At 41.7% G+C, this 23,888-nt stretch overlaps 1 protein-coding gene across 1 annotated transcript in view; it reads left to right on the forward strand.

Moving 5' to 3' along the window:
* Acadsb (acyl-CoA dehydrogenase short/branched chain) overlaps nucleotides 1–23,150 on the forward strand; it is a 37,721-nt gene extending 14,571 nt beyond the window's left edge. The window contains exons 2-11 of the mRNA XM_050137269.1: nucleotides 647–806; nucleotides 2,012–2,112; nucleotides 4,336–4,542; nucleotides 6,010–6,180; nucleotides 7,747–7,872; nucleotides 9,768–9,860; nucleotides 12,621–12,710; nucleotides 17,905–18,042; nucleotides 20,224–20,323; nucleotides 21,022–23,150. Coding sequence (XP_049993226.1) covers nucleotides 647–806; nucleotides 2,012–2,112; nucleotides 4,336–4,542; nucleotides 6,010–6,180; nucleotides 7,747–7,872; nucleotides 9,768–9,860; nucleotides 12,621–12,710; nucleotides 17,905–18,042; nucleotides 20,224–20,323; nucleotides 21,022–21,092 — 1,257 coding nt within the window. The 3' untranslated portion in view covers nucleotides 21,093–23,150. The remainder of the gene's footprint in view (nucleotides 1–646; nucleotides 807–2,011; nucleotides 2,113–4,335; nucleotides 4,543–6,009; nucleotides 6,181–7,746; nucleotides 7,873–9,767; nucleotides 9,861–12,620; nucleotides 12,711–17,904; nucleotides 18,043–20,223; nucleotides 20,324–21,021) is intronic.
* The last annotated feature ends 738 nt before the right edge of the window (nucleotides 23,151–23,888 follow it).

The following is a 23,888-nucleotide window of genomic DNA, read 5'->3' on the forward strand; positions in this document are numbered from 1 at the left end:
TTATGTGTATGCACGCTCTATCTGCATGTATTCCTTTATGACAGAAGTGGACTGGAGACATGGCTCAGCAGTTGAGAGCACTGGCTGCTCTGCTAGAAGTCCTGCGTTTAACTCGCAGCAACTATGTTAGCTCACAACCATCTGTAGTGAGTTCTGATACCCTCTTTTGTCATAAAAATAATCTTTAATTAGAGAACTTATTTAGAGTAGCTCATTACTGGATAAAGGAGATAGCATACAGTAGTCAGCTAATTGGTGTTCAAAGGACAGTGAGTTTTAAAATGTGCTAAATTAAGCTCTCTTATTTTGGAATATAGCTGTGGGATATAAAACTAAGTGATGGGGCTGGAGCGGTGATGGCCCAGTGGTTGAGAGTGCCCGTGGTTCTTGCAGAGGACCCAGGGTGGTTTCCAGCACCTAGATCACGTGGCTCATAACCATCTAAGTCTCCCGATCCAGGGGCCCCAGTGCCCTCTTTGGCTTGCACCGGCACGGACGTGGTATAAATAAACTCACACAGATAGAAACACACACACATATAAGTAAATCTTAAGAGTGCATGATAAAGTTACTCCCCAAGAAACGAATGTTCAAATTGCTTCCTTCTCTGTGTATGTCCCTTCTTCAATCGGGGCTGTTCCTAAAGCTAAGAAGAAACTTCCCAGCTTGCTTGTCTTCTTGGAAAAGCCCTCCTCGCGCCCTAAAATCCTCGCAGCCAGAAGCTCTGCTCGGTGTAACGAATCATGCACTGCCCTTCGCACCTCTCCAGACACTTACTGATGAGGAAATGATGATGAAAGAAACAGGTCAGTAAACTTCCCAGCTTCATCCTGCCACCCCTCTGGTGGAGCTGGGCCTACAGTGTGAAGCCAGACAGGACTGCCTGGAAGATGACGTTGATCTGTTGATCTGCGTTGTTGTTGCTCTGTTTGGGGGGCTTAAAGGGAATTTGTTTTGTTTATCTTTGAGATGGGATCTTGCTGTGTTGCCCCTGCTCTAGTAACCTTGTCTCAGCCTCCAAATAAGCTGGATTTAGAGTCATGAGAATGAAGTGTTTCATATAATTTTTTGATAAAAGGTAGTACACAGTAATATAAAAACAGCAGCAGAGTAAAAGGCTAGGTTACAACTTAAGGCTTCCCCATCTCTGTTCCCTGATTCTCCAGTTCTTTCTAGAAGCTGCTTCCTTCCAGTCTCTTATTTAGCCTTAGAGGGAGGACATGATGCTAACCATCCCACAATGCACAGGGCAAGTATCTCCACAATGAGGGCTTGCCCGCCCTCCCTGCTCCGCAGCATTCTCAGTACTGAGGGAGAGAAACCTTCCTGTGTGTGGCCATGCAGCTACCAAAAGGTCCACGTTAGATGGGATGGGCTGGTGGAGTTGGGAGACAATAGATGCCTGGCATGGTGGTGCGTACCTTTAACCCCAGCATTCCAAAGTCAGAGACTAGCAGATCTTTGTGAGTTTAAGACCAGCCTGGTCTCATAGGGAGTTTCGGACCAACGAGAACTACAGTGAAATTCTGTCTCAAAAAATGTAATAATAAAAAGAGTAAGAGGAGGAGAAGGAAAGCAGAGAGGAGGTTGAATGTGTGTCTTGTGGTTGCCCTGTGTAATAGAATAAAGTGATAGGGAGAGCTCCTGGGCAGAGATGGACAAAAGATCAAGAGACCCTTTCAGAAGGAGCAGATGAGTTTACATCAGTTTCCTTTGGGGAGATGAACTAAAACTCCAGGATAGGAGAATAAGGCTTTCCCTTTTCATTTTATACCTTCCATATTGTTTATATTTTTTTGCTCCAAAGGGGATTAGGGAACTGCTTTTTTCTGTATTTAAAGAAGGAAGTTGTAGTTTCTATTTTGAAAGACTAAAATAGTCATGTGTATTTTAATTTATTGGTTAAAAAGTAGAAGTTTATCAAAAACTGTTAATGAACTATTTCTTTCTTAAAGATATCCATCTTATCTACTTAAGCATAGACTTAACAGCAATTCTTTTTCCTTCACAGTTAAAAAATTTGCACAGGAACAAATTGCTCCTTTGGTTTCAACTATGGATGAAAATTCAAAAATGGATAAATCGGTGATACAAGGATTATTTCAACAAGGGGTATATGTTTCATAATTCTCGTTTCAAACTTTTTATTTGAATTTTTTATATGATATATTTTTATCATATTCTTTTCCCTCCCCCTACCAGGTCTTCCCCCAGCTCCCTACCCACCCAACTTCATGTTCTTTCCCTCTCAAAAAAAAAAAAAAAAAAAAACAAAAAATACCCATACAAAGGCGGATCTCTGTGAGTTCGAGACCAGCCTGGTCTACAGAGCTAGTTCCAGGACAGGCTCCAAAGCCACAGAGAAACCCTGTCTCGAGAAAAAAAAAAAAAAAAAAAAAACCAAAAGCACACAAATAACATGGACTACATTTTGTGTTGGCCAACTACTTTTAAATATATTTTAAAATATATGCAGACTTTTTAATTGAGAGGTTATAATGAACAAAGTGAATTCCTCACTCCTAGACAGAATTATCTGTGTTTCTTTTCAGTTAAGGTCTTAGTTGATTTTAGACAGTTAAAGATTTTTAACTGAAATGATAGTTTAAATTGTGAATGCTTTTAAAGAAGTCCACTAGCATCTGGTGGAGTAGAGGTGTGGGACACTCCTAACTCAGCATCCTACACTGCGCAGGGCAGCTGCAACAAAGAACTAGCTAGTTCCTTCAAACAATGTACATTATAGACATATGTGTGGTTCTTGTATGTGTGGCAGTCTTAAAGCAGAGCAATGTTAACTCTTAAACTTGATATCTGAGTTTCGCATTAACCAGATTTCCAGCTCTGTAATTCATATAGCCCTTCTGTGAGAGTATGGCATATAAAATAGATTAAAGTAGAATTACTCTGGCTGTGAGCAGAGTGTTATCAGTGTGGGAACTCCGTGGAAGAATGTCTTAAAAGTCACCATACTGAGCCGGGCGATGGTAAATGCTTTTAATCCCAGCACTCAGGAGGCAGAGGCAGGTGGATCTCTCTAAATTAAAGTCCAGCCTGGTCTACAGAGCAAGTTCCAGGACAGCCAGAACTGTTACACAGAGAAAGTCTGTCTCGAAAAAACAAAACGATCACCATACTCATTCCTGGTGTCTCCCTTCTCTAGGTGCTAATGGATTTTTTTTTTTAATACTAAGGATGTGCCAGAACTAGTCACTGCTGCTCAGCACGGCCCTCCGTGTCTTGTCTGTCACCTCATTGAAAAGTGGCTTTGGGCCATAATTTTTTTTTTTTAGCCTTATGATTTCATTTCTTCTTGTTTTAATGGGATCAGCTTTTGATGATTTTCCTAACTTTCTGTTATCAATGAAACACTTAGAAAACTGGAATCCTATGTGGAGACACAGTGGTTACACACACAGAAGCCTAGTGTGTGAGGCAAAGAGCCCATGGGGCTATCTTCCAGCTCAGCTCTGCCTTCGCTGACGGGACTCCATCCCCACCCCCAGCCTCTGTGGGGGGTCCTTTGGTGGTGTCACGGCTTGAAAATGGCTCTCCTGCCCTAGTAATTCTTATCTATATTCATGGCCACGTGTGCTCACTGTCCCACCTCCGTAAACTGCTCTTACTGTAGCTCACATGCCTCTTAACTCTGTAGTCCAGTGTTAGTTACCGGTCACATATTTCCAGTTAAAGAGGACTGGTGACTTTTACAGAGAAGCAGTAGTGCTAACAATTGCTCACGAGGGGAAATCTCTTTCAGTTCTCTCACACCGCACTTTTCATCCTTTGTGGTTCTGTCTTCATGTCAGCTACAGCATCAGCCTAACTAACATGAAACACACAGCCTAATGACACATATAGCCATAGCCCTAACTTAGCCATGCTGTTCTAAGAGAACCAAGAGAGAAATGGAACATCACCCCCTCAGCTACCAGATGTGGGTCTTGAGCCACTTGTATGTGTCATCGTGTTCCTTTTCTAAAACAAGGACAATTAAACCTAGGGCAGCACTAAGGACATTCCATGTCCCAGACTTAGACATTAAGATCAAATGGCCACCCATTGGAAAGCCGCAAAAAACTAGTGTTTTTAATAAACTATTATTTATAGTAAAATAGCTATGTCAAATTAAAATATCCATAAAATTTTAAAATCAGAATATATGTGATGGGCTGTGGATGTAGCTTGGGAGGTGATGAAATGCTTGCCTAGTATAAGGGGCCCTAGGTAATTTATGTGTTTACAATTTATTTTTGAATTTTTACTTGTAAGAAGTTTCCCAGTATGAACAACTTTCCTGACCTGTCTCATCTTTCTCCTCTGTCATTGCTTTAGCTGATGGGCATTGGAATTGATGAAAAATATGGAGGAACAGAAGCTTCCTTTTTCTGCACTGTCATAGTGATAGAGGAGCTAGCCAAAGTGGATGCATCCGTGGCTCTCATGTGTGACATCCAGAACACAATAGTTAACAACCTGCTCAGAAAACTCGGTACAGAAGAACAGAAGGCTACCTACTTTCCTAAACTGGCGACAGAAAAAGTGAGTTCAAATGACTTGCTGAAATGGACTGAGTCTACGTTCATAATATTTTGGGGGAAAAAGTAACTGCAGTATTGACTTTAATTATCCAAGACCACAATGCAGCACCATCCATCAACCAAACAATGCTCGATAAATTGCTGCTACCAGAGAAATACATCCTACCTCTCATTTGTCATGTGGAAATTTAGGAAATAATCATCAGATGATTCCTTTCAGCCAGGCATGGCAGTGCATGTTTGTAATCCTAGTACTCAGGGGCTGGGGTTTGAGACCAAACCAGGCTGGGATGGAGCATGAGATCCTGTGTCAGAAGACATCAATACTTCTCTATGAATTCATTTCCCAGTCTCTGTTGAGATCACTTTTGTCTCGGTTAGGATTTCTATTGCTGCCATGAAACACCATGACCAAAATGCAAGCTGGGGAGGAAAGGGTTTATTTGGCGTACACTTCAGAACTGCTGTTCCTCACTGAAGGAAGTCAGGACAGGAGCTCAGACAAGGCAGGATCCTGGACACTGAAGCTGATGCAGAGGCCATGGAGGGGTGCTGCTTACTGACTTGATTCCCCTGGCTTGCTCAGCCTGCTTTCTTATAGAAACCTAGAACCACCAGCCCAGGAATAGTCCTATGACTATGGACTGGGTCCTCCACCACTGATCACTAATTGAGAAAATGCCTTACAGCTGGATTTCATGGAGGCATTTTCTCAACTGAGGCTCCTTCCTTCCTCTCTGATGACTCTAACTTGTGTCAAGTTGACACACAAAGCCAGCCAGTACCAGTTTCTACTATATTGAATAAAGTTAAGCATGTGTTATTTTGTTTTTTTCAGCTTCAAAATTACATTGATCTTCCTGCATCATCTTCCTGAGTTCTGAGATGGCCGTGGTTCTAAGTGTGCCATGGGAAGTCTTAATGAAGACAGACTAGGAAATGCTCCATAGCAATGTATCCCTAAATCCTTACTTTACCTTAGATAAATAGTAAGGTGCTTTTGAAAAAATAATAATTACAATTCTATTTTGATAAATATAGACTTTTTAAATACAGGGTCTTTCTTGTAACCTTGGCAGCTCTGGAACTTATAGACCAGGCTGACCTCAAACTCACAGGTCTGCCTGCCTTTGCATTCTGAGTGTTGTGATTAAAGGCATGCGCCACCATGTCCAGCCTAAATATAGATTTTTTTTTTGAAAAGTAACTAAAGGTTTGACTTACAAATGTCCATTTTTAAAGCTGGGCATTGGCAGTACATAGTGCTAATCCCAGCACTTAGGAGGCAGGAGCAGGTGGATCTCTGAGTTCAAGTCCAGCCTGGTCTACAGTGTGAGTTCCTAGGACAGCCAGGGCAACACAGAGAAACCCTGTCTTGAAAGACAAAACAAGCCACGATGTCTATTTTCTCCTATGACTTGTTATGCAAAGAATAAATGCAATTAATTTTTCCCCCTCACATGTGTAGCTCGGGAGCTTCTGCCTTTCTGAAGCTGGAGCTGGTAGTGACCCCTTTTCCTTGAAAACAAGAGCTGAGAAAAATGGAAAGGACTACATCATCAATGGGTCAAAGATGTGGATTAGCAATGCCGAACATGCAGAGCTCTTCCTGGTTTTCGCAAATGCAGACCCTGCCTCTGTAAGTGTAAAGAAAAATGTCTCTCCTCCCTCTTCTCACCTTTTCTCTTTTTTCTTTTCCTTCTTCCAGTCCCTCTTTAGGATTCGGCTTTATTTCCTTGTTCTGTAAAGTTGAATTGACCATTTTTTTTTCATGCCTACTCATCTAAAATAGCCATTGTTGACAAACTTATGAATTACATAGAGTACCACTCTTACTTATTCCTAATATCCTAGTCTTTAACTGAGTAGAACTTCAGTTTTCCTGTGTAATAATGAAGGACTTAAGTACTTGTAAAATACACCTACTTTGAAGAGTATTGAAGTGTCGTGACTTACGCCTTCATTGAAGAATGTTACTTTAAGCATATTTTATTCAGATGGAAGAAAATCATACAGCAAAATGGTAAATTTGTTTTATTTTGTCTTCTGATTTGTTTAAGAATATTGAATTTAAAACATGGTAGTCTCATGATGACATACTTATTATAAAAATAATTTTTAACACCTATGTGGTTTCTGGAAAAGTACAAGTAGTAGTAAGGTTCCTCTCTGGGTAGCCTTTGCTGTCCTAGAACTTGTTATACAGACCAAGCTGGCCTCGAACTCACAGAGGGAGGTCTGCCTGCCTCAGCTTCCCAAGTGCTGAGGTGCACTTAAAGGGTGCACCACCACATCTGGCAGAAGGTTCTTGATCTAGTAACTAATGATCCCCGATTATTCTGGTTTTGTACACACATATTGCAATTCCTAGTCCTTCAGTTTTTATTACTAAGGTCCATGTTAGCTTTCTTTCCTTTTTGTACATGTGTGTACTTGTGTAGATGTGGGCGCAACTGTGAGGGAACCAGACGTCAACCTCCGACACTGTTTCTCAGGAGCTGGCCAAGTCTTAAAGATTGATTTTTCAAATGAATTTTTAGCTGTGTGTATATGTGTTTGTCTGTGTAGGGGTATGTACACATGGGTACGGGTGCCCATGGAGTCCAGAAGATATCAGATCCACTGCAGCTGGAGTTACAGGTGGTTGTGAATCACCCGTGTAGTGCAGGGAACCAAACTTGAGTTCTCTGCGAGAGCAGTATGTGCTCTTAGTTACTGAGTCCTCTCCAGCTCCCCTCACCCAGCTCTTTTTGAGGCATTAGCCCCTAGGCCTCACTGATAGAGCTTGGCTGACTGGCCAGCAAGCCCCAGGGAGTCACCTGCCTCTGCCTCCATAGCATGGGTGTTGCAGGCACATACCACCATGCTCAGCTCTTTACATTGGTACTTCGGATCAAACCTACATCCTCTTGTTGGCCCAGCAGCACTTTACCAGCTGAGCCATCTCTCCAGCCCTGTAACTTTCATTGTACTTTGAACTCTTTTTATGTTTGTTTTAAATTTTAATTTAGTTTTTATTTTTTTACATGTGTGAGTGTTTTGCCTGTGTGTACGTTTGTGAACCACATGCATGTCTGATGCTCATGAAAGCCAGAAGAGGGAACCGGATCCCATGAAACTAGAGTTGCAGACAGTTGGAAGCTACAATGTGGGTTCTGGGAGCCAAACAAAAGTCCAAGTATAATCACATTTGAAATCTTTCCAGGGATACAAAGGCATCACCTGCTTCTTAGTAGACCGAGACACAGAAGGTTTCCATGTAGGAAAAAAGGAAAACAAGATGGGCATCAGAGCTTCTTCCACCTGCCAGTTAACATTTGAAAACGTCAAGGTAGGTATTCCAGAATATTCTAGAATGTTCAGTAAAAGACTGATGAGAAATAAGCCTTCTATAGGACTATAGGAACTATACAAGAGAAATATCAAAACAGCAAGTGGTGTAAGCGTGTGTGCACAGGAGAGTCCTTGATGGAACTGGCCAGCAGTTAAGCCCCTTGACCAAGGGCATTTTTCACAAGAGTCGAGACCCAGAGTGGAAACTTTTCTGTCAAGCCTCTCACCTAGAAATCAAATGCCAGAAGTTAACCTCACGTATTGTCCTTACAACGTACACACTTCTGAAACATTTACAATTTTTACGCTTGGCACTTGTGAACCAAACACTGCTTGGAGGAGAAATTCTGAGGTCGGTACTCCGGTGGCCACAAGATGGGGATGTTGCTCAGTGAGAGTGGAATGCAGGCAGGCAGCACTCTACAAAAATCTCCAGGATGCTGAAGCTGAGCTAGAGCAAGCCTTGGGCAGGTGGGGCGTCACAGATGTTCCACTGCACATGTGCATGGAGGTGCTGAGACGTCTTTACAGATGTCTTTGGGCCTCGCTCCTTCTTTCTTCTACTTTCCCTTACCCTTCTCCGTTCCTCCCTGCTCTCACTCCTAACTAAAGCGAAGTATTTTCTATTGTTCCTATATTATATTAAGGATATTTTTGCTTTATGTGTATATGAATGCTGTTTTGTGTGTTCACACACAAGAGACGGAGGGAGGGAGGGAGGGAGGGAGGGAGGGAGGGAGGGAGAGAGGGAGAGAGAGAGAGAGAGAGAGAGAGAGAGAGAGAGAGAGAGAAAGTGTCTGGTCTTGGGAGGCCAGAAGAGAGTGTGGGAACTGAAATCATAGACAAATCTTCTGAACCACTGGCCCATCTCTCCACTTCTAGTATTAATTTTTTTTAAAGATTTATTTATTATGTATACAACATTCCTTGCATGTATGCTTGCTTGTCAGAGGAGGGCACCAGATCTCATTATAGATGGTTGTGAGCCACCATGTGGTTGCTGGGAATTGAACTCAGGACCTTTGGAAGAGCAGTCAGTGCTCTTAACCTCTGAGCCATCTCTCCAGCCCCTAGTATTAATTTTTTATATTATGAAGAAATATTATAGTTTGTTGTCTTCCTTTCTCCTCCTATTGAGCAGAAGACTGTGCACACTCACACATGTGCACTCACAGAAACACACACACATACCTCAGCAGACTTTTCTGAAAATGAATTGTCTCAGCAGAACAGTTTCTTACTCTTGCCTTTGGAAATACTTCACATTTTTTGAAGTTTCTAATAAATTATCTCACAGTATTAACATACAAATAGGAATTGAATGTGAATTGTTATCCATTTATGTTATTGACCAACTATATGAGATTGCCTTTTTCTAAATTCATTCATTCACTAAGTAGATTGTGCTTTGGCTCAGGTGTTTGCAAGAGTGAGCAACACAGACTTGAGGAAAATAGTGAGGAGACACAGAAGTCAGCTGGCACTCAAACTGGACTTTGGGCAGTATTTTTTCTTAATTGTGTTAGATTTTATTTTATCTTCTGTGTATAAGTGTTTTTCCTGGATACATGTATGTGTACCACATGGGTGCCTGGTGCCTTCAGAATGTCAGGTCCCCCGAAACTGGAGATGCGGGTGGTTGTGAACCATCATGTTGAGTGCTAGGAGCTGAACTCAGGTCCTTTGGAAAAACAAGCACTCCCAACCGCTGGGCCATCTGTGCCACTTCTCTCACTGACGCTTACTCAATACTGTGATAGAGTATTGCCACACAAACAGGGGATAGACATACATTCGCTTGTGCATATGTGTATTTTCATGTTATATATATTTGGAATCAAAACAAATTGTGTAAATCTAAATTTAGAAGTAAGTATGCATTTGTATTTTCAGGTTCCAGAAACCAATGTTTTGGGAAAAGTTGGACATGGCTATAAGTATGCCATAGGAAGTCTTAATGAAGGTAGAATAGGAATTGCTGCACAGGTAAGTCACATCTTAGCTCTTGCTCATTTCAAGCCAATTAAAGCTTTTTTTAAAAAATGCAATAAGAGCAGTATCTGGAAGCTCGTGAACACAAGGTGGCACCCTGCCCTTGCATGAGGAAAAGGAATGGGTTCAGATGATTTCTCTCAAATTGTACTTTGGCAAATTATATAAGGTGTCCAGAAGAACAAACAGTGGCTTAGTGATAGCTGTTTTCTACTTTGAACCCATCACAGTATTACCTATTACCTAGGCCAGTAACTTCCAAGTATATTACATACTAAATATGGCATTATTTTTCAGTTAACTTTTCAAAACCTGAAATTGATTCTTTTAGAAATTTTTAAAATTAAAAGCAATCATTTTATTATATAAAGATATATAGTCTGTTATGTGAGGTTCCATACATATACATGCACACATGTATATATAACCCTAGTCACAACCCTTAATGTATATTATATCATATCATACACACTCACACGCACACACATGCACACACACATATAATTATCACCACCCCTTCATTCTATCAGATTCAGGATTCATGACCGCAAGTTTTTTTTAGTGATCCATTTCCAGGGCCATCTATGTGAGCATTGGGTTGGGGCTATGCACTGGAGCCTACTGGAGTTGTTGGTGCGTACACAACTGAAGGCAATGACTCACCCCCACCAAAACCCGTCAGTAGTTGGTTGTTCAACAGCAAAAGTTGGGGCCCCCTAAGTCCTTCCTGAACTCAGTAATAGTCAGACAAGTATTAGTTTTTAATCAGACACTAAGATTACTAACTTACAGCTTTTAGATTTTGATATAAATTACACCTGTTGAAATAGTTGAATGTTGAATTATTATTCCTCCACATTTTTTTCTGCTGTTCTTAACTTCATTAACAAACTGGTTTGGGTTTTTTTTTTTGGTGGGGGGGGAGTTGCTGAGGATTAAATCCAGGACCCCAAACATACTAACAGTCTGCTCTACCTCTAAACTATACCCTAACCTAACAAACTATTCTTAGATCAGGATTGAACTTCGGTTTCTAACAAAGCTAGAAAGCATACTGGCATACCTGTGCTTTTAAAGGTTTTCTTGTTATAAAACTTCATCAGAAACAGCATTAAAGCTCCACATGGTTCCTAGACATACACATAAGATAGAAGTTCTGGCCGTGAAGTCTATGGCATGAGCTTCACTCCAATTACCCTACAATATCTTAAACCCAATGAAATGCTAAGAGCAGGTGCATAACGTGTCTCAGTGGGGCTTGCAGAGGACAAGGTATGTGTACAGTGAACTGGAGTCCCTGTCCTCAAAACTCTGTAGTTGCAGAGAATTTATTTCTTTACTTTTTAAGACGGAAACATTTTGCCCAGATAGAAATGCATGTTTTCACTCGCAGTTGATAAATTTCAGTGGGTAAGCCCATGATGTTGGCACAAGGTAAGTCAGACATGTTGGCACATGCCTGCCACCCCGGTTCTCTCAAGGCTTGAGGCAGAAGCGTTGAGAACTTGAGGATACAGATGGCAAGTTCAAGGCCAGCCTGGATACATAGCAAACCTATCTAAAAAAACAAAATCAGGGGCTGCCCCTCTGGAGAACCAAGGTTTGATTCCCAGCACACACGTGAAGGCTCACAACCAGCTGTAACTCCAGTCCCCGGGGATCCAGTGCTCTGTTCTGCCTCTGAAGGTCCTATGAGCACATGTTGTGCAGACAGAGTGTCCATACACATTAAAAATGATGAAAAATATTTAAAAATTGAAATCAATCTTCCCATCCGTTGAGACGTGCGGAAGGTGACATCATCTGTAACCACAAAAATCTTGCTGCCTTGTTTTAATTTGGGATTTGTGGAGGCATTGGCCTTTTAATTTTAGATATGATCTTCTGTTCTCCAAAGAATACTAAATAAAAGCTAAAAGAAAATGTGAATGAACACTAATGAAATATTGATGTTTGTGAGCATTTCCCCCCCCCAAAGCTTTAACTATTGATTTTTTTTCTTTTTTTTTTAAACCTACATAGTTTGACATAATGAGATAGTGATTTACTAGCTCCCTAATGTTGAAGTTTAGAAACCATTTTTAAGCTTGGCTTGTTCAATAGATATGGAAATTGGTTAGCAATGAGACAGTTCAGCTAAAATTGTTACCCCATCCTGACTTGTTCTTTGAGTGTGTAAATTAATGTTTTTACCAGATTCTTTCATGAGTTGTCTGAACGGAGCTTTTTAAAATCCTGATGTTTTGGCACACTCCTTCATCCCCCCCTTCCTCCCACTCAGTGCTAGAGTGCTTGTCCATACCCTGGATTTTCCCTCTCTGGACTTAAAGCAAAACAAAAACAAAGAAGAGAAGTGTCATTCCACATTTGGCTTTGAGGACTGGAGAAACAGTCTGCCATCTAGAGTCTCGGGTCAGTTCTGGTCTTAGCTCTGAGAGCTCACCTTCTGCCTAGTAGATTGGATTTTGGAGCAGTATCCTGGTTATATCAGCATAGCTGTAGCAAAGATTTACCCCTGTGCTAGAATTAAATACACTCACTCCTCCATTTATGAGATCAGTCCATCCTGTCTGCAGATGGTCAGATGAAATGGGTAAAGGTCTACAGGGAATACCCAACACATCCCACTCTGCATTCCCCTTCTCCCCTTCCCCAGTGATTCCGTCTCCCTTGAAAGGAATTGCAACTTGGGTAACTAAAAGCATAAACTTGTAACCAAATACATTTTGATTTTTTTTTCTGTCTCTTTAACAGATGCTAGGACTGGCCCAAGGATGTTTTGACTACACCATTCCATACATTAAAGAAAGGATTCAGTTTGGCAAACGATTATTTGATTTTCAGGTGTATATAACTAAACTCTTTCTGTTTTCTTGGGCTTTCCCTCTTCCTGTGTTGAAAGCCATGGAGGTGTCCCCCAAGGATGTTTCCTTGGGAAGAGAAGTAGGTCTCATGGCATACAGCTGTGGCCACCTTAATCCTTTCCACCAGCAGAACCGTAGACCGTGGGGCAGCTGCTATATGTTTGGGATGCCGTGGTGGGCACTGGAGAGCTGACTCCTCACCACCTCAAAAGTCCACCATCTCTTGAGTTCACGCCCTGGCTCTTCCGCATACAGGCTCAAATAACTTTATCTGAAATGCCTGGCACTAGAAAGGTTTCAGGTTTTTAGAGTTTGGGACATTTTGTGGACATGATAAGATATCCTGGGGATGTGAGGCAAATCTAAACATTTATATTCCTTATACACTCTGAATGTAGCTTTGAGGTAATTTTATACAGTGCTTTTAATAGTTTTATATATGAAACGAAATATCATGGGTTGAACTTTCTGCTTGTGGCACCATCTAGATACTCAAAAGGGTTTAGATTTTGAAGCATTTTGGATTTCTGATTTTCGGGTTAGGACTGCTTGCCCTGTACTGGCTATAGCGCCTACAACCACCCCCATCCTACACAAGAGAAACTGGGACACATAGAAGATGGGGTCCCAAAGCTGTGTAGCTGCTGTAATGTTTTGTCATGGCTTCTAGTCTAATTTCCATTTCAGTGTAGCATACTGTCTCAAGATAGAGGTAGGTTCCAGGTAGCAGCAGGAAGGGCAAACAGTGAGACAGGTTAAAGGGGGCTTTTGATTTTCCCTGTTAGCTAGGAGTCAGTGCTGCTGCTGCTGCTGCTTCTCCTCCTCCTCCTCCTCCTCCTCCTCCTCCTCCTCCTCCTCCTCCTCCTCCTCCTCCTTCTCCTCCTTCTTCTTCTGTTTTTTTCGAGACAGTGTTTCTCTGTAGCTTTTGGAGCGTGTCCTGGAACTAGCTCTTGTAGACCAGGCTGGCCTCGAACCCACAAAGATCCGCCTGCCTCTGCCTCTGCCTCCTGAGAGCTGGGATTAAAGGCGTGCGCCACCACTGCCCAGCTCATTTTTTCTTTATATATACTAGGGATTAGGTAAACTACTGCATTTAACAGTGGAAGCATTTTTAAAAACCATTGGAGTGTATGATTTTTTTTTTTGAGGCAGGAATTTGATGTTAAAAATTTGATCGCTGGGGCAGTGGTGGCATGTGTCTTTAATCCCAGCACTTGTGGGGCAGAGGCAAGCAGATGTTCAAGGATAGCCTGATCTGCTGAGTTAGTTCCAGGACATCTAAGGACACAGAGAAACCCTGTCTCAGGAAAAGAAGAAAGAAAGAAAGAAAGAAAGAAAGAAAGAAAGAAAGAAGGAAGGAAGGAAGGAAGGAAGGAAGGAAGGAAGGAAGGAAGGAAGGAAGGAAGGAAGGAAGAAAGAAAGAAAGAAAGAAAGAAAGAAAGAAAGAAAGAAAGAAGTTTGATCATGCTAGGCATGGTGGCACATGCCTTTAATCCCAGCCCTCGGGAGGCAGAGCACACAGATCTCTGTGAGTCTGGTCTATGTAGTTCCAGGACAGCCAGGGTATGTAGAGAGACCCTGTCTCAAAGGTGGGGGGTTGATCATTAACTATATAAGCTTTGGTGAGAGTTAGTAGGGTAATATCTGACTATCTTCTCACCAAAGTGACTTGTTTTTCATCTGGATGTGTGTAAGCAAAGACTGCTTGTTTGTTTCCTGGCCGCTCAGACCTGAGTAGTCACACAGAAACTATTAATTATAACAGTGTTTGGCCAAGCATATTTTTAGCTAACTCTTACATCTTAAATTAACCCATTTCTACTAATCTGTGTATTGCCACGAGACTGTGGCCTTCAGGTAAGGTTCTGGCTGGCGACTGGCATCTTTCTCCTTTGGCACCTACATGGCGTCTCCCTGACTCTGCCTGCTTTCTCTTTCTATCTCTGTTCAGATTTCCCACATGACTTTACTAAGCCATTGGCCGAAACAGCTTCTCTAATACCAATGGTAATAAAACATATTCATAGCATACAGAGGGGCATCCCCCATCAGAGGTGTCACTGGCATCCTTGTCATCTCTCGGCTCCAGAGCTTTAAGGATCGATCACCTTAGGCAGTTCACCTTTATGTCTCTCAGTTGACTCTTCAGCATAGATTCGAGCATGTCTTCCATGCAATGCCTTGTGTTTATTGTGCACTCAGGGAACCTATATCTAGCGATTAGAAGGTTTTTTTTGGGGGGGGGGATGGTTTTCAAGGCAGGAGGCATACCTCTGTTATCTTTCTGCCTCCCATGGTACCTCATGTGGTTATTGAGTAAACGCTCTGGTGACTTTCTTAATCGACCCAAAGGTGTTTTGCAAAAATGACTATAATCTCTGAATTCTACATCAGAACCAATAGAACACTAACATAAATATAAAACAGGAAAATTGACTCATCGGCAAAGACAGAAAGGCCGGCAACAGACATGCATGTGTGCAGACTGATACATGGTAGAAGCAACTTCATAGGCCACAAAGGGAGACTACTCTCTCCATGTGGGGGAAAAGAGAAATTATCTTTGCTTCTTATAGCAGAAGCGTTCAGATACATCAGAGAAATCCTGGGAAAAAAAAAGTTTAAATTTTTAGAAAGGAAGTAGGAGACTATGTTTATGACATTCAAGTAAGAAAGGATTTTTTTTTTTTTTTTTTTGGATTTTTCGAGACAGGGTTTCTCCGTAGCTTTTGGTTCCTGTCCTGGAACTAGCTCTTGTAGACCAGGCTGGCCTCGAACTCACAGAGATCCGCCTGCCTCTGCCTCCTGAGTGCTGGGATTAAAGGCGTGCGCCACCACGGCCCGGCTGTAAGAAAGGATTTCATAAGTGAGACATAAAAAAGACTAGTTATAAAGGAAAATAATTAGTAAATTTCCCAGGTGGCACATACTAGTATGAGGAAGGCGAAGGCGGGAAGATTGCCCTGACTTCAGAACCAGCCTCAGGTACAGAACAAGTAGGAAACCAGCCAGCAGGAAGGATATATACCAAAACATTATGTCAAAAGGAAGGAAGGAAGGAAGGAAGGAAGGAAGGAAGGAAGGAAGGAAGGAAGGAAGGAAGGAAGGAAGGAAGGAAGACAATGAAAGAAAGCAAAGCAGAGAATTTGATTATGAAATCAATTTTCCTCAATAAAAGACATCATAGTGGGCTGGGGGTGTGGCTTGATGCTAGCGTGCCTGCCTAGTATGTAGCATAAGGCCCTGAGTTCAATGCCCATAACACAGAAAGGGATGACATATCATAGCAGGGAGATACTCTCTGCAGAAGTTTAGAGGTGTCCCGTTTATCGTGATGCTTCATACCTTACATATCTATGATAGGCTTTGTGCATATCAAAATAGTGTAAATATCAAATATCACAGAAAGAAAAGAGTCTATTAGATATTTATAAGGCAATCCCCCCCCCCTAGTTTTCACGCCTTTCCTTTAGGAAAGGCTTTTCATTAATGGAATTATTAAGTACTTGCTTTAATTGAGAATGTCTTAATCCTCACATATTACTGAAATTATTAGTCGATTATTCTTCTTAGACTCAAATCATGAGGACAAGGAATTCTGGCTATAAGTTCACTGTGGTGCCTCCCATCCTACAACGTAGAACTAGCATACAGTGAATGCTTGAATGGACATGAAAATCATCCCAGTCTGTAGTAAACATTGAAGCTATATTTTTTAGAAAATTGGGTCTTTGGGGTTTGTTTTATCTTAAGACAGGGCCTCAATGTGTAGCCCAGGCTGAACATGCTCTTCAGCACCTCCCTCTTGTTTCTCCTTCCCAAACCCTGGGATTACAAGTATGCCCCTCCATGCCCCAGCAAGGCTTGGCAGACTGTTTATCACTACCACAGTTGACATTCATTTTCTCACTAAGTCATGTTAGTCATTGGCAGGCACCTAGTACTACTACCTCATCACAGAAGCAAATTTCAGGGTGATAGTAACTTTTAAATATGCTTTTTTAAAGTCATTCTTTAAAAATGGAATCTATGGCAGCTGGGGATATGGCTTAATAGATAAAGTATTTGCTGGGCAGACTTGGAAACCTGAGCGCAGAAAGAAGCTGAGGCTGAAATGGCAGTGCTGGTGCAGGGTACCACATCCCAAAGGCTTCCTAGCCAGCAGCCAGGAGAATGAGCACCAGGTTCAGTGAGACTCCTGTCTCCGAAAATAAAGACCCATAGAGGAAGACAATAGCATTCTCTGCTCTCGCACAAGCACACACGGGCAAATGCACACACATCTATACACATGCATATACATGTGCACACACACATTGAAATTGAAAGTTTTTAAAGTAGAGTAACTGCTATCCTTTCTTTTTCTTTCCTTCTCTTCCTTCCTTCCTTCCTTCCTTTTTTCCTTCCTTCTTCCTTCCTTTTTTCCTTCCTTCCTTCCTTCCTTCCTTCCTTCCTTCCTTCCTTCCTTCCTTTCTTTCTTTCTTTCTTTCTTTCTTTCTTTCTTTCTTTTCTTCCCGAGACAGGGTTTCTCTCTGTAACAGCTCTGGCTGTCCTGGAGCTCACTTTGTAGACCAGGCTGGCCTCGAACTTACAGACATCCACCTGCCTCCTGAGTGCTGGGATAAAAGGCGCCATCACCACCCGGCACTCCTATCTGTTCTTGAACATTGGAATCGACTCACATCAGTAAAATTAGTTGACGGGCGAAAATTGGTGCTTCAGATATTCTTTTATTAATTTACAGCTAACAACTTAATGTGTTGAGGCCATGTTCAAAAATCAAAATTCTCTTAATTCAATCAAGCAAATAATATTCAATTGCTTTGTTATATTGGGACTTCATGTAAGCTCAGTTTTTATCAAAAGCGGTTAAAAGTAATTATTAAATGTGAGAGTCAAGGTTTTAAAACCTAACGTTATGATGACATTATTTAAAACCTTAACAAACCGTTCAGGATTACATGAGCTTTGAAATTTTTCAAAAAAGATTCAACAATAATGCCTGCAGTGTATTATTTCGCTTTCGATTGCAGGTTTGAGGTATGTAAAAGGAATGTGCTTGGGTTCCTTTGGGGTGGATTTTGAGTCTGTGAGCATTGTGTGTCCTACTGGCAGTCAGAGGTAAGCTGAGTTTTGCAAGTTGTCATTTTCTAACATGGGTCTGAATGTTACAGGGGCTCCAACACCAAGTGGCTCAGGTGGCCACCCAGCTGGAAGCCGCACGGTTACTAACGTACAATGCTGCCAGGCTCCTGGAAGCTGGAAGGCCCTTTATTAAAGAAGCGTCTATGGCCAAATATTATGCAGCAGAGGTAAACTAGAAGGAGTCATTCGGTCTCCTTGTTTTTAATCATGAGCTTATTAATCTTTCACTTGGGAATATTGATTGAGCTTAGGTTATCCTCCAAGGAAGAAAATGTTCACTTTCCGCTTCCTGCAGTAGAAGAGCGGAAGGGTAACTCGGCTGTGGAAAGATGTGTTACTTCTGTGGTGTCTCGGTGTTTTCCTGAATGACCAGTTCAGGTTAAAACACACCACCCCAAGTGCATAGAGGCCTCCTCGGAGTGGTGGCCTCGTGCCCATGGTTTCAAGTTGGAGTAAAGTGAGTGCCATGGAAAATGTGTTCATGACAGGAACACGAGATTTCGAACACCAGGAAAAGATGATCTACATGCGTAATACCTTCTCCTTGGACATATCCATTCTCTGTGTGCACGTGGAACTATGGCAGGGGAGTTGGCCCACATCATGGAGAGGTCTCTCCCAGTCTTGACACCGAGTCAGGATTATTTAGGAGTGTCCAACCCTTGGACATTCTCATCTCAACATGTGTTGGGCTGCTTTCCTAACTTTCCTATGGTTCATACAGCCCATGGGCTACAGGTTGGATATGCTGACACATGCTTATAACTTATAACTCCTAAAAGGAGAGACTGCCATGAACTGGGGTCAAGATAAGAGGGGAAAAGAAACCGGAAGGGCAGGCTGGCCTTGGAGGGGGATGAACAGTTTGACTATTTGAACGGTGTCTCGATGATGTCCAGAGAAAGCCTAACCCCCCCCAGACACTTCAGACACACACTCTCTCTCACACACACATCCCTTCCTTTCTCCTTCCCTCCTTCCATCCCTCTCTCCCTTTCTCTTTCCCCCTCCCCTCCCCCACCCCCCTCTCTCTTTCTCTGTTGCTGCCACCTCTCTGTCCAGGCTGCATCACTCCTTAACCTAACTCTTGGGTCACCTACCTGCTCTCATGGTCCCTGGACTGCTGCCCCTAGTCCAATCTCGATGTCTTTTTTGGTGTCCGTGATGTCACTTTGAACTTTTCGTTGACTTCTCACAATAAATGGAACAATATTCAGATTGATTTCTCACAGTGCTACATAGCAAGCAAATTTCCCAAAAGCTAGTGTCCTGAAATAAGCAGTTTTATCAGCTGCCATTTGGGGAGGTCAGAAGTGTAAAACGGGCCTTGCAGATATCAAATGAAGCTGTTAGCAGAAAGGCTGTCTGGAGGCTCCAGGGGAAATGCTCCAGCTCCCAAGAGCTGCTCACATCCTTGGCTCATAGCTTTCTCGTCTCTGTTCATGAGCAGCATTGTAGCACACTCAGGGGTCTCTTTCTCTCGACTCCCTCTTGGTGCTGTGGCCAAACTGGCTCTAGTGACTAGCCCTCCAGCGTCCTTCCTCCTTTAGAAGCGCTGTTGGGATTACCTGCTCCATCTCAATAACCCAGGATAATTTTCTTACCTCAGATCCTTAACTGCAAGGATCCCAGCTGCAAGCCCCTCTGTTGTCATGGAAGATAGCAAGCACATCTGGTTTCTAGGAGTTGGACTCTATCTGGACATCCTTGAGGAGCCGTTACAGTGGTCAAACTGCTTGCCTTCCTCCAAGGCCTGCGTGCCCTTCTAGTCTCTCCTCCCCTCTCACCCTGACCCAAGTCTCTGGTCCCTGAGAACAATGGGCCCCTGCTCTCATGGGGCCTTGTGCATGTCGTTCCTCAACTTGTAATGCCCCTACCTGGTGTTGAGGGTCTCAGCCAGGCTGTTTCCTCCACTTACCATCTAAACCATAACAGTTATTCTGACAAGCTCCTCTACTCTCTGCAGCTTTATTTATTTATTTATTTATTTATTTATTTATCTCTGCAACTTTTAAATTTCTATGTCAACTGGTTTAACATCTGTGTTACAAACACAAGGACCAAAGGGGCAGTGTCCTGCTTCTCCTTCCCTCAATAAGCGTTTGCTGATGAGTGATGCCCTGTTAGCAAACATGTGCATATGAACAAGTCAGATTTCTTTCTCAAAGAGAGGAAAGTTCTGTGACTCGATAGGGTAGCTTAGAGAAATGGTGTGGAGACTCACGCAATGACGGCAGCCCTTCCACTTGGTCACTGCGAATCTGTGCTCCCGAAATGGTCACTCACAGGCTCATCATGCACTGGTGTGTGGCCTTCCAGTCTGTAATTTGCAACCTTGCCTTTGGTAGATTGCTGGACTAACGACAAGTAAGTGCATTGAGTGGATGGGAGGAGTCGGCTACACCAAAGATTACCCTGTGGAGAAATACTTCCGAGATGCAAAGATTGGTAAGTAGATTTTTGATGGTTTAGTTTTTTGGGTTTTTTGGGTTTTGTTTTGTTTTGTTTTGTTTTGCCACTGTGGGTGTTTGGGCTATAGTCAATTTTGTATTACTAGTACTTAAGTAAAAGCATTTTTAATCTCCATGGTATATTTATTGACTTTTTGTGTGGCTGGATTTCTTCCTTCTTTGTCCTATCAGAAAAAAAATGAATTTATATTTCTAAAAACATCGAATTGACTCTCAAATTGCCCCAGTGGATCTTTTAAGAAATCTGTGACAAAGTCCATTGTTTTCGTTTTTCTATTGCTAAAACTGTCGGTATTTGCTGTTCCTGTGGTCTGATAGTGTTCTTTGAAGTATGCTTCTGGTTTCAGAAGGCAGCTGCCTCATCATTCCCGAGTGCTCCAGTGCTCCGCCAGCAGGGAGGAGAGTAAACAGCAGTTCTGAAAGCTGCTAGGTCCTGAGAAGCAGCTGGGCTTATCCCCTGATGCTCTGAGAACTAAATCCTCAGCTGTTCAAAGCTGATTCTAGTCCTCTACAGATCAAATGGGAAATTGTTACCTTAGTCAGAATTACTTTGGACATTGAATCCTGTTACTTACGGCACATGCAGGGCTGGTATCTTTAGCACTCTTGTCTTTTAAGGGTCTTTTCAGTTGTGGGTGAATTCCTAATTGTCCTTTTTTCTCCCCTTTGTTTAAGGTACAATATATGAAGGAACCTCCAACATCCAGCTGAACACCATTGCAAAGCACATTGATGCAGAATACTGATGCCTGTAGGACCAGGCCCCTCTCTGGTGTCAATGACACCATTTCCAGCTGTTGTGCCTTATCCAGCAGAGCCTGCAGTGTTTTATATGAAGCCCCTTGTCCTGGTTTCCAGGCCTGGCTTTTGTTCTGTTCTCTTTCCAGTCTACTCTCAAACTGTCTCTAAGCTTCTGTGCACATTTCTACTTCTCCTCCTAGTTTCTGAGTACACAGAAGTTTCACTGTACCAGCATCTGCAAAGATGAACACATTTCAAATATTGGTATTGCTGACAGAAGTGGTCACTTTATATTCCTACCAAATCTCTGTGCTGCGGCATGAGCCAGAGGAGCATGTGTTACAGTGGGCAGTTTTTACTCGATACTGTATAGATTCAGTGATAAGTTGCCAAACAAGATAGAAACTGATAAAATTTATTTGGGAAATCAAGAACTCCCAATTCTAATATCAAAGAAAGAAATAAAGATGTAACTTGTAGGCCATAGAGTTGACGACGACAACAAAAGCCCAAAATATTATTTTAACCAATAAAAGCAGTATGTTTGGCTGCTATAATTGATCTATATAAAATATGCATTACATGATGCCTTTGACAGGTCATTTAGAAACATGTCCCTGTATTAGTTTTCAACTATAAAGTTTAAATAATTTGGCTTAATCATATGAAAATATTCAGTTATAATATTCATTGGATCATCAATGTAATTTTTAATAGAATGATTTATTTCTGTCTTTTAATTATTTTTCCCCTCAACTTTAGTTATTGGACTTTATCCTAAATAATAACTAATTGAGAAATTAGTTTTTGTTTTAGTGATTGTCAAGAGAAATATTTTACCCCCAAAAGGAAATAATACCACAGTCTCATAAGGAATGGAGAACAGGAGGCTAGATAGTCTGAAAAGGCACATTCAGTCTAAATGTACATAGTCATTTATATAGTATATTAAATAATTTTATATTTGTGAAGATTGAGATCTATATTTTACAATGCAAATGACAAACAGGCAGTATCTAATCTAATAACCAGCTGGTGAAGCCATCAATGGGTGTCAGGAATTTTTAGTTAGGAGAAGACCCTCTAGCTGCAGATCCTGAGTCCTCTGGAGAGAGAAGTGGAAGTGGGTGAGTTTCACCTTTCCTGAGGAAGCACCACAGGTTAGATGTGGGAAATGCCCCAAGGCTCCTGCAGGCACTGAAAACAATGCCTACTGCTAAACAGAAAGTGTTCCAGTGCTTTTGCACAAGGAAAATGTTTATTAAGAAAACCTAACATTTTCTAAGTAATTTTGCTTTGCACAGTCATGTTTATTGAGCTAAATTAATTTCCACAATGCAAATCATAGTTAAATATGCAAGGTTGTATAAATACAGTTGAGATAGAAATTCCATTAAAAATTAGGAAGAAACGGGACAAACTTAGACCTTGAATCCAAAGAGATAAAGTCTACTTGACTTTCAAATGGGGAAATGATGAAAGCCCCTCAGCCAGTCTTTCAGAACAGAAAGATTGGTCTGATAAGAAAAGCAAGCGATGGATCCAGTGCCCTGACAGGGCTCAGGCATCTTTAATTTCTGTGATTATGTGGACTTACAGATAATGCAATGGGGGTCAGTATGGGTAAACAGAGTCGTGCCTTCTCTAGAATGAGAAACACATGGACGTGTGATAAACACCATGTTCCAAGTCCCAGTACCAGAAACACTCAATTACATATCTAGACTTTAAATGTGTCCATGAAGTTCTAATTTTGGGTATATCTTTTACACATGTTCACAAAGAATAGTTAATATGCATTAGCAATGAGTATAATTAACATACGAACTTGCCTTCCTCTGTTACTTATATTGTTTCACCAAAGAGCATGTCTTGGGGTCTACTCATATTTCTTCTGTTATGATTTTTCTTCTGATTCCCCTGGCTTTGTAATCTGTCATGAAACTATGTACTTTGAGTTTGTATCTGCTAGGGAACCTAAAGCTGTTTGTTAATGTAAGGACAGCGATCACGTGGGGCACAGGAGATAAAGACCCGACCTGGTGTGTACAGGTGGAACTGGTTGCCGAGTTTGCATTATTAGCGATTTCACTTTACCCCATGAGAATCAATTAAGGAATCAATGTCAGAGACTTGATGATCGTGGAAGATTAACCCTAGAAAGGCTGTAGACGACCATAAAGGTAGCGCTGTCAATTTAAAGTGAAGGACTCTTAACCGAGGTTGCTTTCTCAGAATTCAGATAGACTGACTCAAATTCAGTCTTCTTCCCATGACCAAGCACAGTCATTGTGCAGCAGATCTTGGGTTTTCTCCTTGTTTTATTTTGCTCTTGATTTATTTCAAGTTTAACTGATAAACAATGAACATTTCAGTAGAATGACGGATCAGTCACTTGCCAGAGGCCCTTGACCTGTAGCCATGATGTCAGCTCTGAAGACGGCTGTGTGAGATCATTAGACATCATCGTTATACTGTTTTGTTTTTTTTTTAAAGAAATACCCTGCGAGGTATTTATTTTTTTTTTAAATTTATTTATTATGTATATAGTGTTCTTGGCACCAGATCTAATTATAGATGGGTGTGAGCCATCATGTGGTTGCTGGGAATTCAACTCAGGACCTTCAGAACAGCAGTCAGTTCTTTTAACCTCTGAGCCATCTCTCCAGCCCCCTGCGAGGTATTTATGCTGATCTGTCATAAGGTGAAAGTTCCATCTTAACAGTATGTATCAGATCATGGTCATTGTTACAAATAAGCGTTCTATGGGGAATGAAAAGATAAAGCACTAAGTGAACTGG

Source organism: Alexandromys fortis, unplaced genomic scaffold (genome assembly GCF_014885135.2).
Source record: "Alexandromys fortis isolate MF-2015 unplaced genomic scaffold, M_Fortis_MF-2015_v1.1 scaffold_3, whole genome shotgun sequence".
Lineage (NCBI taxonomy): Eukaryota > Metazoa > Chordata > Mammalia > Rodentia > Cricetidae > Alexandromys > Alexandromys fortis.